Source organism: Labeo rohita, chromosome 3 (genome assembly GCF_022985175.1).
Source record: "Labeo rohita strain BAU-BD-2019 chromosome 3, IGBB_LRoh.1.0, whole genome shotgun sequence".
NCBI classification, from domain to species: Eukaryota; Metazoa; Chordata; class Actinopteri; order Cypriniformes; family Cyprinidae; genus Labeo; species Labeo rohita.
Window position 1 is genome coordinate 35,002,482 of NC_066871.1, and position 18,565 is coordinate 35,021,046.

At 37.0% G+C, this 18,565-nt stretch overlaps 1 protein-coding gene across 1 annotated transcript in view; it reads left to right on the top strand.

The window, feature by feature from the left end:
• The window catches only part of LOC127162665 (alpha-1,6-mannosylglycoprotein 6-beta-N-acetylglucosaminyltransferase B), a 130,144-nt gene that overhangs the window by 23,285 nt on the left and 88,294 nt on the right, over positions 1–18,565 (top strand). The window contains 1 exon segment of the mRNA XM_051105497.1: positions 15,474–15,618. Coding sequence (XP_050961454.1) covers positions 15,474–15,618 — 145 coding nt within the window.

Consider the following 18,565-nt stretch of genomic DNA (forward strand, 5'->3'; position numbering starts at 1 on the left):
ATGTACTTTACGTGGGCATCCCATGACAAGTCAGAGGATATTTGGACTCCAAGCAATTTAAAGGTGGAAACTCTACTAATTGTATGTCCTGAGATAGTAGGAGAGGGAGGGGACGGAATGTTGTCCACTCTCCTGGCACTAATTACCATATCCACAGTCTTAGCTCCATTCACTACTAATGTAAATTCTTGTCCCCATTCCACTACAGAATCCAAGGCCTTCTGAGTGAGTCCAGGTGAAGATCCCATTAAGAGCTCTGTGATTGTTAAATCATCCGCGTATTTCACAGGTATTACCGAAGGTGGCAAATACGAATCTAGACTATTTATACATACAACAAATAGCAGAGGGGATAAAAGTCCCCCTTGGGGAACACCAGCTGGAACCGGAAAGGAGCTTGACACACAAGAGCCCCACTTCACCTTCTGCTCTCGGTTATTCAGATAACTCTTTACAGTGAGCCAAAGGGGTCGTCTTACATGCAGATCAGCTAAAGATAGTAGCAGTTGACAATGTTTAATTGTGTCAAAAGCTCGAGTAAAGTCAACAAAAACAGCATGTATGTCCATTTTGGGGGAGCTGTTGAGTGCTTCGTGCCAGTGCTGCAGAATTTGAATCAAGGCAGTATCAGTTGATCTGTTCCTCATGAAGCCGTGTTGTGATGGTTCGATCTTTGTAGCTATATCCTCCAGAATGGCTCCAGTGGCTATATCCTTCCTTCATACACTTTCCCAACACAGCTGAGTAATGAGATCTGACGGTAATCTGCTGGAAAACTAGGCTTTGCTTTTTTAGGAACACCTTTGACTATGGCTTCCTTCCATTGTTTTGGAAAAATGTTATGCTGGATACATGTATTAAAAATATCACATAACACCGGTGCCAACTCTTCATAAAAAGTCTTTAGCACCCAAGGTGGAACGCAGTCGGGACCAGCAGCCTTGGCTGCATTCACTTTACGAAGTCTAGTCTTTACTTGTCCAATACTCAGAGGAGGTACACTACAATTTGACAACTTGCAGGTAACTTCTTCCTCAGACAGGGAAATGTGGCCCGTATAGTTCCACACAGAAGCAAAGTGCTTAGCCAGAGTATCACACTCACGTTGCATGATATTTTGATTCTGGGACACAGTATCACTCTCATCTCCTTCCATCCCCATTACTTTTTAACCTCAAATGCTTGTCTTGTCTAAGTCCGCGTGAACTCTGTTTTTCGACTTGTCTAAGTCTGCGTGAACAATGCCCATTTTGTCTGGTCTCTGCGATGTGCATGTGTAGTCTGTGTAATCAAAACAGTTAAGGTATGTCGAAAAACTCCCATCTTGTTTTCTTCCCCAACGTCAAAATAGCCTTACATCACTGCAGAAGTACCAACCAGAAGATCAAACACCCTTTACAAAAAAAGGTAAAACAGCAATGCAGGACGATTTTGATGTTGATGCACATTGCAGAGACCAGACAAGATGAGCATTTGAGGTTAAAAAGTAAAGTGTCAATTTGTTTCGAAAATGACCGATCTTTTCGGTAGATAAGAATGTCTTTCCTCGGCTGGGATCATTTAGACCTCTTTGAAGCTGCATTTAAACTGCATATTGGAAGTTCAAAGTTGCTATTAATATAGATAGTACTGCATGTTGGCTTGCATATTGAGCCCAAGAGCATGATTTATTTAAGTCCATATGTCTTATTAACAAGAAACTATACTTCTAACCACAGGTCAAGAGCTGTAGTTCCAACCAGTAAGTTTGCAATGCTGTTTGCGAATGTTCGTTCAAACTATGGGTTTGGGAAACACTGAATCGTTGAACTATGTTGGTAATGACAGAACTTGCAACCATTGTTGGCTAATGATGCATTTGGGAAATGCACACCAGAGCAGCAACCACCCTGAACAAGGTTATCCAAACCTGTTCCTGGTTTACAGGGTTTAGCTCAAACTAAAAACACTTCAACTAGCTAACCAATCAACAAGCCAGAACACCATAATAACCACTAGCAAAGGTCTTGGAGTCTCTAGCTGATATTATTTTGAAAAGGCAGAAATGTGGTTTTCTAAAATTGCAACCACACAAAAATGACAGAAAAGTTAATCAACAAGCCAGTTTCAACAAACTTCAATTTGCTTTTTCTAAAAGATCAGTTTCAACAAACTTCAATTTGCTAGATCAGATTTGCCACAGAATTCGAAATCCATGTCTCAACATTCTGCATATGTGGATTTCTATGAACATAATGTGACTTTATTCTTCTGCCAATTAGTGATAACACATCTGTCTGTTCTGCAGGAGGAAGCCCATCATATTACACTCACACTGCTGGAAACACTTCTTCCAGCTGCTCAGAATAGAAGATTCACAACTCTTAGAAGGCAGATGCACTGTATTGATCCCTGAGGGGAAGTTCAGGAGTAATGAGCAGCCTTAGCAGAGGATAGGTTTCTGTTGACCTCTAGGTGTTGTGCCCAGCATGCATCTATACTGCATCAGTCTGCCCAAACTCAGCCCAGATGGGACTGAAACCCACAATCCTTTGGTTCAGATGGCCTATGTCTTATGAACTAAGCCAATGGGGCTCACATCATGCTACAATACCAAGCCACAGTCAGTCACAGCGGTGCACTTTTCCATATTCAGGAGCTTGCAGCCAGCAGTGAATGTTTACCCAACAGCCTGCACTGACTCAGAGTGTTTACCTATCAGCGTGTGCCGCTTGAAGCTTATCTTGAAGTCTCCAAAAGATGCAATAGACTCTGAGTTCGCTGAAGGTTGTGTTAAGTGTTATCACAACTGTGAAAGTTGTATTAAGTGTTGCCTTATGAAGTTCTACATATGAGCATCTTGGTACTTTATTGTTCATGGACAAAATAATACCTTTACTATGTGGCAAAATGGGAGAAGTTGTGAAAAAATATGATTACTGTACATTCACTGGACTAAAAAAAAAAGGATTTAAATAAGCAAATACTGAAGAGTTTAGGATTGAACCATTATTGCAGTGTTGTTCCAGGTATGTTATATGTTTTGCAGCAATTTTTTTAACCCTAACTAATGCAGTGTGTAGCTTTTAGCACTATGCTTAATTTGTGAAATAGTGGATAAGGGAGCATGAATAATCATTTTCATGCATGAATTGGTCACCACAGAGTTCGCACATCCTGATTTTGCTGAGTTAAATGTGTTCCTGGGTCAACATATTTTGTTGAGCCTGGAACAACATTTTAATCCAAAATCTTAATATTAATCACATCCCTACACCTAAACCTAAACTTACCCATGAGTAATCCCTAAAATCAGAGGAAATGATAGATGAATGACACTGATGTACAACCACCAAACACTAATTGTAAGCCTAAACTTCATAAAAACTATACACTTTTTTTTAAATCTGATTGGTTAATCACAATGTTGTTTCAGGGTCAACAAAGATGTTGATCCAGGAACATGTTGTACTTGGTAAAATCAGGTTCTGCCTTCTAAGCTTAATCCTATTGAAAATATTTAGAATGTTTAAGAGTCGACTTCACACACACACACACACACAAAAAATAAATAAATAATGCAGCTCTTGATGGAATAAATTCTGTGATGTTAAATTATGTTGTTGAAACAATGCCACAATAAATTCACAATATAATTGAAGGTGGTCCAACAGAATATTAGAGTGTGCAATTTGTTTTTTGAATAGGCAGCACATCCCAAAGACTTTCAGTGGGGTTAAGGTCAGGATTCTGTGGTGGCAAATTTCTCTCAAATTGAGCCTCAAATCAATCCTCAAATAGAATTGTGGCAAATATACAACAATCCTGAAACATTGTTTACTGTAATAACGATTCAGTCCTGCAGCGTTCAGCTCTAGCCCTAATTAAACACACCTCTGCAGGTGTGGCCCTCCAGAAGCAGGATAGTCTTAGTTTTAGATGTCACACCCACAGACGATTACCTAAATGTCTGATGCAAATGGCACAATGAGTTGGAAACACTTCAAGCCGTCATCTGATTTGTTTAATTCTGCAGTATTTCTGGGTTACGTGTGTCACGTTCTTTAACGTTCCACCAGGAAACAAGGATGCTGTGATGCCAAAACCCCTCATGGAGGAAGAAAGCTGTTGTTTGTACAACTGTGACAATGAGTGTTTATCAGGATTGTCTTCTTACCCTGAAAATAAATGTTTTCCATTGTTTATCATGGGCATAGTATCTGAACTTTTGATCACCCCTTGTATGTTTAGATAGCATGAATAGTGTACCTTGTAGTTTACATTTAGAAAAGCAAGCGCAGTGCAACTGATTGCGCACTGTGCATAGACTTTGGACTTCCCGTCTTTAGTAACTACATCATCCGATCCTTCATCTCTGGATGTGAAATAGTCCATTATAACATCATTTAGGGCACTGACATCACCAAGATTGAACAAATTGAAATGAGTAAGATTGTTTAAGTGAGCAGCTACTTTAGACTGTGATGTTCTCTTGTGCTCCGCTATCTCACAATATTAATAAATAATAAGAATAAATAAAAATAAACTTTTGTGCTGTAGTTTACATAGGACTGGCGGGGAATGTACATTAATACAGCTTCAATAAATATGTTACGTGGTTTATTTTAATAGGTTAACTGTTTTTGTGGTGTTCAGAGAAACCACCTCTACAGCGCTTTTTTTAACATAAGAGAAAGATAAAGTCATGTTTGCTATTTTTCTGCACTAAACAAGTAAATTTTGCCAAGATATTTTCAGAGATGATAGAAGAGATGTTATAGAATAATATATTAATTAAAACCTAATTCTGACAAAAAAAAAAAAAAAAACAACAAAAAAAAAGACATTCAACCTATTTTTTAAATTTCTTGAAAACGTCTCAGCGTGACATCTGACAGGTTTTCCCAGATCGCAACACATATTTTGCTGCATACTTCATAAAATACGTCAAAGAGTTTTACACACAAGTCTGTTATTTTGGGGGCATTTCCACAAAATGAATGAAATGTGATTGATGAGATGTGATTGGTTGCTTTACCTTTCAGTTATATGGCCTCTCGGGCTATTCAAAGCAGCCAAGGTTCCAAGACCTTCTGCCATCAGTCTGAAGGCCTGGCTACATGAGACTAGAACCAAGCTTAGCCTAACCCTAACCTAACTGTATACTAACACTCTTTAGTTAGTTGACAATTAGTTGCAAAGTGGGAAGTGGACTATTGTGTAACCATATACGTGGGGTTACCACCTTAAAAAAGGTGCTAACCCCAATCTGGAGTAGAGTTTCATAACCATGGGTAGAAAGTGTGAAACATTTCACTACAGTGGTTAGTATGAAAACTGAAAAGCCCTTTTAACAAAGGAAGCACAAAGCTTCCTTTCTCATCTAAGCAGATCATTTTCTGAAATTATTCTGCAGAAACCTAATTTAGATTTGTACATTTCCACAGTACTGTCATCACAACCCATGAGCACATCCAGCAAAAACATGAATTCTATGTTTATCCAAGATGGATTATGCTGGTTAGAGGTGGTCTAGCTGGTGGACCAGCATTGTCATGCAGTTCTCAACCAAAACAGAGCTGGCAATGATCTTGCCATCCTGGAAATCAGCAGATTAGCATTCAGTGTCCAGTGTTTTTTTTCAGCAGGAATATGACTATTTAGTATCCAAAAATTGCCTTGGTCTGTTAAAATAAACCCCAAACCCAAATGCCATCCTCATCCTTCAGAGTGCAAAATTTGTCGACAAAAATGTTGCATAGGCTGTTGGGTTGCAGACCCAACATAGTTCCATAGTCTCATTTATGGGTCTACACAAGTGTCCACAATAGGTGGATGACTGGTCAGTCAAACACTTATTCATTTGTTCAATTCTAATGGTCAACATTAAAGTGGAAAATGGTCATGAAAATGATCAAAAAACAAATCTTGACTGCAAATCTGTAAATATTCTCTGATAGAGAATACTAGATACAGTCTTACAGTATTACTTAAACCCATTCACCCACACATAACATGTATAATGGCCTTAAGGATTTCTAACACAGACACCTGAATACATGCACACACAAGCATTCCTTCCAAGATCCAGCTCCAGTCAGCAGTATACAGCCTCATGTGGGAGTCATGAATCACTCTATCAGCCCTCGCCGTTTAACAAATAGGGGATTTTCAGTAAGCTAATAAATACATCAGGAAGCTGAGGCAGCATACGTTAGTGGGATTAGTAGGCACACGCTGCTCGCATCGTTCACTGATCCAGAGCTTTGAAAATAGTGCCCGCCTTAAAGTCAACTTTAGAACAGCACAAAGATCAAATGTATCACTTAAGGTTCAGAAGGGTTTGGGGAATCAGGGATAATGATTTTACATTTCAGCTGGGATTTGACTGTGGTGTAGTGAACATAGTATGAGATGTGTACTAATTCCTATAGACACTCTTTGCCAATCTGGAGACTAGTTTCATTGGACAAAACCTGGAACAAGGTCAAAATGAATTTACATTCTTGGCTAGGCTTGTTCACACTGGGTATAGTCAGACTGATGCTGGTCTAACTTGTGGACCAGCACAGATCTTTAAGTGGTCTTCAAGTCAAGATCAACTCAAGACCAAGACCAGAAGGAGGTTGAATCAAAGTTCAGGGTTTAAAAAGGTCTGAATGTTTCAGACCCAGTAAATATGCTTTCCTTAAGTGTAAAGAATTCACAATTCACACAGACCTCAAAACGTAGCTGCAGTGTTGTAGTAACTGAATTTGGTCTCAGGTCCAAATGAAGACAGATGCCAAATACTTTTGAATCCATGAAATACCAAGACTGAAAATATGTCCTTTGACTCATGGCAGACTCCATTCTCCAGTTCTTCGACACTGGCTGGCTGACCATAATAAGGTAGTCAATGGGCCTTGTTGAAAACCCAGCACACCAGCAACCAAAACAGACCATGCTGGTTTTCAGGTTCAGCAGGGATACTCTCAACTCCACTTTTAAAAGCAGAAATAGGGCTTCTTATCAGATTAAAAACCCAATAACCACTACATATCTTGTAATTAGGCAAACGCTGGCACTTTCTCATGGACAGAAATTACTGACCTGTGCTGCTGGTTTTGCTATCTGGAAAGTTCTGACTGCATAATTGGGTTGATTAAGGAACACAAAGGGAAAGTTTTTGATACCTTACTGCCAGGCTGCTTGTGTTCTGTAATTTGAAAAAATAAGTAATGACTTTATACATTCCAGGTTATTTTTAACCCATTATCTGTGGCCTTCTGTCAGTAACCTCTGACAGTAATTTCAGTTTAACCCTTGGTGAATAAGCGAATGGGAAACAACCAGAATTTGAAAGTGTGAAATTGCATGTTGGCATGCGGATGGTGGTTGTTTACCAACCTTTTTTTTGCTTGGTATCCAGCACAGGGGACAAAAAAGCGACGTTACATAACTATTCAAAAATCACTCACTGCAAGCTAATTTGCATACAGTCTGTCCTGAATTGTATGCATGATTAAAATTTGCATCCCAAATAATGGTAGACTTATGCTGAAAATAGTATGCCAAAGATGCCCAGATGGTGTACTGTTTCAGTGGGTTTTTGAAGTATGCATCTAGGCAGGCTTTTACAGTTAATATGCATTCTGGAAAAATAAAAAATAAATAAATAAAAATGCTGCATGGTTGATTTCTGCTAGTAGTCAAGCTAGTCTGGTATTAGTTTTGGGCAACTGAACACCAGATTAAACCAGCTAAGTCCAGAAAACAAGCATAGCCTGGCTTTTCTTCTTTTTTTCCCCCACAGCCTTTTAAAGAGAAGTTTGTGAAGCTATATGATTAAGTGGAGTAATATGAGGTGAAAGTAATGATTAAGTAATTATGCTGCTAACATGTACATTTAAATGTAAACCATAAGCGAAAAGGGAATCTGAGGTCTCAAAACATAATTTGTCTCACTTATTACTTATACAAAATGTACTCATTACCACTGCTTGCTTAAGTAATAAACAATATTTCAGTTTAGTGCTTTGAGAACAAACAAACATAAAAAAAAAAAAAAAAAATAAATAAATCAAATCACTTCAGAATACTTTCCTGCAAGAACTGACAGTCACTGAATTTCCCATTTGTTTTTAGAATCTGAAAGACACTGAAACAAACCAAGTATTCATTTTCTTATTTATTCTGTCATGTTAAAATACATCACAGTGTTTCAAACGTTTAAATGATCATCCCCAACTAGCACCCTGCAGGCCAAATCCAACCCATTAATCGTTTTTACACATCTTTCAATTGATTTAGATTAAAATGCTATGCAGCCTGATACATAAGAAGCACTCACTGCACAAAGTGCAGTGAGATCAAAAGCACTCAGTGGTCGTCCAATTAACAGACCAAAGTTAACATCTGGACCAGAACATTATTAAACTCTTTCTAGATCAGCCACTGTAGAATACCAGATATTAATACAGATATCTGTTTTGTCACACATATTTGAAGTTTGATATGAAGTCCCTTTACACAGAGTTTGATTGACAGATGATCTGATCAATCATAACACCAAATCTGCCATTTTTATTTGACAAACAAACTCAGACATGAGAGTAAATGAATGTTGGTGGATTTAAACTTGAAAAATAGTGTGTACTGACATCTTTCAGTGGTTGAAACAAGCCACCGTTTGATGTGTATTCATTTTTATTTCATGCTATACCTAGTATAGAGGAAGAGATGATCAGTTCATGTGCCACTTAAACTGAGGCGCTACAGAGATCTGCCATGATTTATTGTTTGAATTTCTTAAAAAAAAAAAAAAAACTCAATTTGAAAGATAAGAATTTGTTGCATACACTGTTAGACATTTCTGTAATTTCAACAGTTATTAACTGTATATCACCCAGCATAATACTGCAAATTCCCTTTACAGTAAATAACTGTAATAACCAATGCATCATGGGAATTTTCTGGACTACACCTGATGTGTTGCATCGCTTGTAATGATTGGAAAATCTGTTTGTCCTTCATGTCAGAAACAGCATCTTGGGATGCACTTGGAGTACATCTGTAATGATTAGAAAATCTGTTTGTCCCAAGTCAGACACAAATATACCAGGGCATCACATTACTGTCTGCATCCACTGTAGATATAATGGGTTCATATTGTCTTTTGTCGAGTCGCATTGCGCCACGCCACTCATGTCCGAGGAAGCAGCGGGGCAGCGCTGCAGAAGAGTTCCGGAGAACATCTACGCTGTATGTCGATGCACCTTACGAGAGATTAAGACCAGCAAGTAAGGTAAAAATATATGTTCGTTTGTCTGAGTGTTTGTCAGATTTTTGCACACCAGTTTAACCTAGTAACATTTACCCTTTAACATGACGGTAACAAAGTTTACCATGGTGAACTGCGCTGTTGTTTCAAACGGCTTTTATCAGCTTATTATTTTTAACCAGCAACGCTTATCTTTTATTAACATTTGGTTAACTAATGTGACATTTTGTTCAGGTGTTAGTAGTTAATGTTGGCCAGTAGCCTACTGAGAAAATAAAATCATATATAAGCTAGGTTAAACAAGTTTTATGGCTAACTGTTAGCTGCCTTTCTAATTCGTCTGTTATCATTTTTAATGGAATTTAAAATGTACTGCATTTTTTGTGTGTTTTAAAGGCAACTGCAAAAAAGCATCAAGAAAGACTTTGAGCATGCCAACCACCCTGGGACTGATAGTTCATGGTAAGAGAACAACTATGGTTTTGAGAAGTTTGTGTATTCTATGTGGGTTTCCTTTTAAAAGTGTGCCATTTCTACTTCTTGTTTTTCAGAGAAGACATTTCTGTCTCTAACAAAGTGGATGGTGAGCAAAGGTGGTGGACACATTTTGGAGCAGCACCTGGGTTTTGCAGATGGCTATGTATTCACTGGCTGCTTGTCTTTTTCTCCATTATGTTTCTGTTGCCTAAAGATTCTTTGAGAGAATAAATCCAGAGGATAAAACATAATGCACTGCAAAAAGTCCTAAGACAGGAGAAATGGTGAAGATGCACTGTTCTGGCATTGGAAGATTGTATTTTTAAGTGTTATACATGCAGTATTTTAAATAAAGAATATGATATTTTGTAATTATTGTATCTGTTTTAATTGAATGCAAATAGTATGTAGAGTAAAAATAAAATGAATTCAATATAAAAATTATAAAATTGAATAAAATCTATATTAAAATAAATTCATTACAATAGTATACTGATGAATTTGATTTTTTATAGTAATTTACTGTAAAACAGTACAGATTACAACTGTAAATTAAATACAGTTTGCTACTGTAAATATTAACAGTGTTGCCAGTTAGTTACTTTAAAAACCCTTTGAAATGTCTAACAGTGTACTTAAAGTAACCTGCTCTCTTTTAGTCTGTCAGCATTTTGTTAGTTTTCTCTTTGCTCCATGAAGTATTTTTCTCTGCATGAGAACACAATGTATGCAAACTAGCAACAGTCACAAAGGAATGTGGGTCTTTGCGAAGGGTCAATTGCTTTCAAGCCAGGCTGTTACTAAAAATAAGAACTTGTTCTTAGGTGACTTGCCTGGTTAAATAAAGCTTAAATGAAAAATCTGTTTATTTTCTAAATGCATATCATTGATCATATGGTAAACTATTTATGTATTTATTTATAATTGTCTTAACTTGATCTACTGGTGACATTTGCTGATTTCTCCAATCTTTTTCATCCTCCTAAACCCTGCATCTTTCTTACACCAAGCTAATATGAAGCTATTTGCCTTCATCCAATGAAGAATGATGCAGAGAAAGTCTCTGTCACATTTTGTTTTCTGTCTTAATAATCCATTTAATTTGGCTGTGAGTCACAATACCAGAAAATGAAAAAAGCCAGAAAATGTCTTAACACCCATTTACAGTCAAGTGAAAATAAACCTGAATTTCCTTATGAACTGATTTCCTTATTCCCAATTAGTTGACTCAGTGTTTTTGTTCATACAAATGTCCGTAGTATACAATGTTGTTTGCACCCCAACATTCTTTAAAATATGTTCTTTTGAGTTCCACAAAAGACAGAAATTCATGCAAGGTTAAAACAACATCAGAGTGAATAATTCAATTATCATGTTAGGGTAAACGTTACTTGCAGTGAAAGTGCAAAAATACAACTGTGAGAAGTGTTGACCCCAAAATAAAGTAGTCTAGCTCTAAAGAAGATCAGCCACAAAGAAACTTTAGAAATAACTCGGCTATAATATTCTTGTAGCCTTCATCATTAGTAAGATGTATTCAACTTTAGGATGATGTCAACAGCAAGTGGGAACAGAGAATGTCAGAGCGGGCTGTTCTGAAGGCCTACTGACCTCACAGTTGTAGATGTGTTCTGTTTAATTGGCCAGGTGAGAGGCATCCACTCACTTGCACCAGCTTCCCGGGAAACAGACGGCAGGAGTTCGGAAAGCTCTGAAATGAAACTTGACTGTCGGCCTAATTGGTCCCCTTCCTGTATTGTGCTGTTTGTGTCCTTTCTTTAGTTATGAGAGTTGAAGTAGGCTGCCTCACCGCTGATGCTCTGGAGAGAGAGAAGGCTGTGCTAATGAGACACTTTTGAAATCTTGTTGAATAAAACCCTCAGCCTGTTCTTTGTATTATGAGTAAATACAACTAATATGCCAGCGAATTTGAGTTCAGTCTCCATTAAAGCTCTTTGTTTTGCCATGACTTTGTTTTTGAGCCTTTCTCAGTAGAGAGTGTAACCCAAGAGTATATTTAACTCTATTTTGTGTTGTTCCTCTGTTGAAAAGACTGACTCAAGCCAACATAATTTTCCATGCTGAAATGGTGCTGGTCTAACTGCATGGGGACCCGTATAGCCGTGGTATCAGCTGTTTTTCATTCTTTACCCTTGTGTCATTCCAAACCTTTCTTTCTTTGTGTAGAACACAAAAGAAGATATTTACAAATTCCTGGCACATAAATCTTCCTTGTTCAATGAAAGTGAAGTTGAAATATGTCTAATGAGCTTCAAAAATGACAAAAGGTAGTAAATTATGTCAAAATGTAAGGTTAGTATTTAGTAATCTTAGGCTTACTTAAAACCAGTGTCGTGGAAACTAGTCAAAAATCTACTTTTTACTACAAGAATCACAATGCACAGCATGAGAACTTTAAAATTTACAAGTAATTAATTTTACAAATAATTTAATGTTTTTCTTTGGTTGATTGCTTGTTGATACTACAGTATGAAAATCACTGCAATTTCAAAAGTGAATTAAAGTTTGAAACTTTGCTGCATGTACAGTGTATGTGGCCACTGGTCCTGTTAGCAGCATGAAAAACAAAACTTTTATAAAAATTCTAAATAGATTTGCATGTAGCCTAGAAAGTGAGCAACTAAGTGCTTCCGTATTATCACCAAAAAGCTATCACATCAACATATTCTCACTCCCAACTCATCACATATTGATGCTTGGTTAGGACCCTTTGGCATCACTTTTTAAACACAGGGTATGCTCTTAAAAATAAAGGTGCTTCACGATGCCACAGAAGAACCTTTTTGTCTAAATGATTCCACAAAGAACCTTTAACATCTGAAGAACCTTTCTGTTTCACAAAAGGTTCTTAATGGTGAAAGAAGGTTCTTCAGATTATAAAAAGGTAAGAAAGAGATGGTTCTTTAAAGAACCTTTGACTGAATTGTTCTTTGTGGAACCAAAAATGGTTCTTCCCTGGCATTGCTTGAAGAACCTTTTAAAGCACCTTTATTTTTAAGAGTGTACCCAGCATTTAGCATAATTTTTCGATGTGCGGGATCCTTCATTGCTTTAAATAAGAAACCACTGCTGTCAAAAGGCACTGGGAATTTTATTGTCATGATTAAATATATGTTAGTTAATAATATTGTTGGGGTATGATTTTTCAATGTAAACAGTCACAACAGTTTTTACAAATTTATGAACACATAACCCAACCCCTGCCCCTAAACCTAACCATTTGTCAATAAAACACAAGATATAACAAACCAGATACAGCTACAGTCATAATTTATTAAAAAAAAAAAAAAAAAGTATTAAAGTTAATATTCCAAGTCTTCCAAGGCAAAATGATTGATTTGAGAGAGGAATAGACACGATCGGTGTCTCCATCCACCGCAAAGCTCAGTCTGTTTGTGCGTAAATTTAAAAAATGCTGCCAGAAGAAGCATTATGTCAGTCTTGGTTGTAAAATGGCATTGGCTGTTGTGTGCCTCCTGACCAATTGCATCATGCTAATGTTTGGGAGTATCTTTGTATCTTTTGTATTTAGATGTGAGCGTGTTAATGGAGCGGGATCATTTTCAGCAAATATACCTTATGTTTTACTTTCTTCAACACATATATACTGCCCTCCAAAAGTTTGGAAATGCCCTAGAAAAGTGGGGTTTTGGACAATATTTGCATGAATCCATTTTAATTTGTGATAATTTTGCACTGATAAGGGACAACACAAACTACGAAAACATATTTTATCACATAAACAGTTTATACATAGAAAAAAATAAAATTTACAATTCATGAAAATATCCACCATTAGCAGCTATTACATCTCTCCATAATCTGAGTCTAAATTCATTGTATTCTAAACTTAATTGGCAATCAATTGTTGAAGCTATTAAGGTGTGCTGACCCAAAAATCTTTTAAAAACCTGGGCCAAGTTTAAACCAGTAACCAGGCATCACAGCTGACAAAGAGGCATGTTTGACTTTGACATGTATATATTACCATTATTATATAATCAAAATTAAAATTATTATTGCTGGTCTTTAATTATAATGTCAAGTTACTTTAATGCATTTGCACCAAAAAATGCTAAGGATTTATGCTGATATCATCCAAAACCACACTTTGCCAGAGGTGTTTCCAAACTTTTGGAGGGCAGTATAGATATCGTATAACTTAAGAAGACTTAGAATGCAACACAACCTGTTTGTAATGCTTTTATACGGCTTGTTTATGGTCAGTTTCTGCAATAAATACCCGTGACTGTACTTATATTTGCCTGTTACGTGTTTTATATTGTTCAGATGTGGGTAAGGATAGGGTAGAAGTGGGGGTACTCAAATCGAAGTATAAATGTATATAAAATTACTTATATTTTTTCAAATATTAAATTATGAAGGACCCTGCACATCCAAAAGTGATGTTAAAGAGGTACCTTGAGCATCAAAAACAACGCCAAAGGATTCCTGACAAAGCGTCAATATATGACGAGTTGGGAGTGAGAATATTTTGGTCACATACTACAGTTTTTCACAATCTTGCAATGTTCTGTTAGAATCAGTGAAACTCTCTTAAACTGCACAGTGAATCTCTTATTTATGTCATGTCTACATCTATCTTGTTACAGTGAGAGGAATAGCAAGCATGCAGAAAAAATAAAAAAAAAAAATCTAGCGTTTAGTGGTGAGTGAATTCTGACAAGAACAGATATGTCTGTGATTGGCTACATTGCACAATGCTATAAAAACACACAGTTTCAGATTACAGTAACAAATATGAACTGGAGCCTTTACCATCTGTTTTGCCAATATCCTATTAAACAGTTTTAACCGAGGGTGCTTTCAACTGCACTGAGACTGTGCTGATTGCGTGAGAGTTGGCAGCCCTGATCATAGCTCAAACAGTCTTTAAGAGTCCCAGTGTGCTGAAATTCCAACTGTGCCCACCAGTGTACATGCAATCCACAAAAACAGATAACCCAAAACCCTTGAAGCTAGTCTTTGGAAAGGTAAGCCTACGAATAGAGAACTCCACAGTCCAGAATGTCAGTGATCCCCTACAGCTATCATTGTGTTACGTGACAGCCATTTTGATTGCCATACTGCTCTCTTAATACTAGTGCATTTCCAAGTTAACGGACATGTGATTGTATATATAGTGGTTAAAACATATCTTATGTGACAAAAGACAACAGTTCTTTCATGACAACTTCTGAAGATTTTTGCATAGTAATGGATATGATGATGATAATGTATTTGGTATTGGTGGAAAAAATGCTGCTGCTGCAGAGCATATACAGGAACTTGCTACTGCAAATACATATGCATAGCATACATACAGGTGGAGCTGGGGAGGTGGAGGGTTTCAGAGAAATTTTGAAATGCTTTAAAATGCTCTAGTGAATGCCAACCAGCTATTTAAAATGTAAACCAGTAAGCTCATTGGCTGTGTATGAATTTAACCAATCAGCTTGTGACAAGGACCCATCAGCCTGCACCATCTGGTTTCATGACAGAACTTGGCATTTACAATGCTGCATTTTTTCTATGTTCTCCTAAACATTTCCTTTTGTGTTCCATGGAAGAAAGTGATAATGATTTAGAGCGACAGATTTACAATAAGTAAATAATATTTATTTTTGAGTTAATTATCCCTTTTTTAAACTTACCTTGATCTTTTCAACCATGTCTGTATGCATACTTGTTATGTCTGTCTGAACTGGCATTTTCTTGTTGTTTTGTGTAACAGTGTTGGGCGGTCTCGAGTCTCGTGGGGTCCTGAGAAAGATCAGCGACATGTTGGAAATAATCATGAAGAGGATCGACACCCTATCTAAAATGAGCAACAGCAGCGAGTCCCACAGACTGGAGGAGTTGAGCTCTGCTCTCCACAGGTGCAGCTTCACATTCATGATTACAGCGCAGCAGTAACATTCTTCAAGTCAGGTGTCACTTGCTGCCTTCAAGTCACGTAGGGATAATCGTATTTACTAGATGAGCACACACGAACGGCACCACAATGTTTTAATTGCCAGTTATCTCCATGTTTATCTTTGTGCTGTTAGCTCATGGTTCAACTGAAAATGCAGTTCATCACGGCTTGAGAACAAATGAATCAAGTCTGTGGAATGAAAATGTGACAGAATTAGATTTTGCAGCTGCTAATAAACAAAGTTTTAATTTTAAGAATTTTACCTGATACACTACATTGAATTTGATTTGATTTTTTATGGGTGCAAGAGCTCTGTCACTATGTGAAAATTGGTTTGCATACATTTTCTGTATATGATGAGGAATAAGGAAAAGTCTTGCCAGAAAACATTAGCATAGCTGCAGAATAATGAGGCGACTGGCCAGCATGTCCAAAACACATCTGTCATCATTTTCTGTGGCAGCATGAGAATGAAAAATAATACAGAAAGAAACACAATGTGAGGAAATATAGACATTACACTTGTTCATCCCTTGACTCACAAAAAAGCTTCCCAAGAAAGCTCAATGCATCCATTTTATTCTAGCCACAGCACTTGAACACACATCACACCACAGTGACAAGTTCAGAGTTTGCAAGTGGGAAGTTCCCAACAGGTCTTGAAGGCAGCAGCTGTCTGAATGTTTCAGACAGTCAACTTCTTGCCGATGAGTTAGTTAAGACACTTCCCAGAGTTTTCAGCTGTCTCCATGGAAACAGATGCCTGTCACATCAGAAGTTCAAACGGGCGCTGGTGCCATGGCTTTACTTTGTGATTTCTCCAGACATCAACAAATCTTAGAGGATAAAAACACCCACACAACCCAGCTATACAATCTTTGATGCACATCAAAGTATGATGTCAACTTTCTATTTCTTCAGTTTTGCTGAAAAGTAATCAATGAAAGTGATAGTTAAAAGCTGAAGTGTGTCATTCCTCCACCGATGGAACTGCAAAAATAATTAAAGTGTCAAACTATTGATGCTTTCAAACAGGAAACTTGATAAATTACCAGAAAATTACTAGACTGGCTTTTCTGCTAAATACACATGCTTTACATCTTGTTACCTCTAAAACAACATTCACACATCATTAACAAAATACCAAAAACTCTGTGATGTCAATCAACAGAAATGACCTTTAAACGCTTCACCGTTTTCTACATCCACCCGGATGAGGAGAAGCATTTTCAGTTTCACTGTCTGTCCAACTTGACAACATTTTTTGAATTCTGAGTAACAAGCGTTAAGGGGCTGAACACATTTTTGCTTGAAAAGGAGAGATGCTGCACAAAAATACCCAGTGCAGAGCTGCTGATGAATGGAAAAGAAGGACAGTTAAACACTTAGAGTTAAAGTCTAGTGCATGTTCACATTGAAAAAAAAATATTTAAGTTACTACTGTAAACAGTGTGGCATAATTGTGTCATTCTATCTTTGGACATATGTGCAACTAAATACACTTATGTAAAACTCTATGTACAAAGTGCTGTAGTTTCCAGTTGAAATGACCACTACAGGCAGTAAAGCTCAGACTTTTAGTCCTTTTCATACAAAGCATGATTTAGAGTGCCAGAGGTTTGATTAAGAAAGCCTAATTTCCATGCAATTCCTTGCACAGTATGTTATGACTTCGAAACAATTTTAACATGCTGCAAGATTTGAAAACTGATACTTCTGAACTGAAACTTTTGAACTGAAATTTTTGTTAGTTAGCATCACAAAAACATCTTCATATGTATAAGTTTTCGAACTCAGTGCGTTTGCTCAAGTGATACAGTGTTGCACTTGTAAGGTGAAGCACTCTGCTTCGAATCCTGTGAAACTATGGTGTGACAAAACCTGCAGAGAAGGATAATAAAATAGCACAGTTGTGTCAGCGAATTCATTGTTGCCCCACTTTTGCATGCATTAACACTACTGGGTTGGGTTGGTTATAGGAGATTTGTTATTTTTGATCATATGATAGAGCATTAACTTTTAGTGACACTCACCGGGCACATGGACGTGTCATACATATAATTAAGTACTAGTACTTACAGTACTAGTTTGTTAATTATCTTATAATCCATTACAGTGTACAAAACAAAATGGCAGCAGCTGCGTGTGTATGAAACAATGAGCGAGTCCACAATACCAGGATGACAGAATTAAGAAATTGTACACATAATACTGAATTGAGTTTTAATATTTTATTAGCTAACCAAACGCAAAGCTTCCACCAAGAAAAACTATCAAGCATGTAGTGCTGACCTAAGTTGCCTGGATGAGTCTGTTATTAGCTTTTAGCAGTTTTTATGGGGGAATAAGATACCTTGGAATGTCATGACTGACCAATCAGAATCAAGCATTCCACAGAGCCATGTAATAATTTAATTTAAAGCACAGCCACACAAATTCAGGAAAGTCCACTTCCAGAGCAACAATTTACAGATAATGTACTCACCCCCTTGTCATCCAAGATGTTGATGTCTTTCTTTCTTTAGTCTTAAAGAAATTATGTTTTTTGAGGAAAACATTTTAGGATTATTCTCCATATAATGGAATGATATAGTGCTCAGAGTTTGAACTTCCAAAATACAGTTTAAATGCAGCTTCAAATGATCCCAAATGCGGTTGTAAACAATCCCAGCCGAGAAAGAAGGGTCTTATCTAGCAAAACAATCGGTTATTTTCAGAAAAAGAATACAATTTATATACATTTTATTGTCAAATGCTCATCTTATCTTGCTCTTCCCAACCTCTGTTTTTTTTTTTTTTTTTTTTTTCAGTTCATGAGTTCAGGTTATGTTGAAAAACTCCCATCTCATGTTCACCCTCAACTTTAAAATCATCCTATATTGCTTTTTTACCTTTTTTGTTAAGGGTGT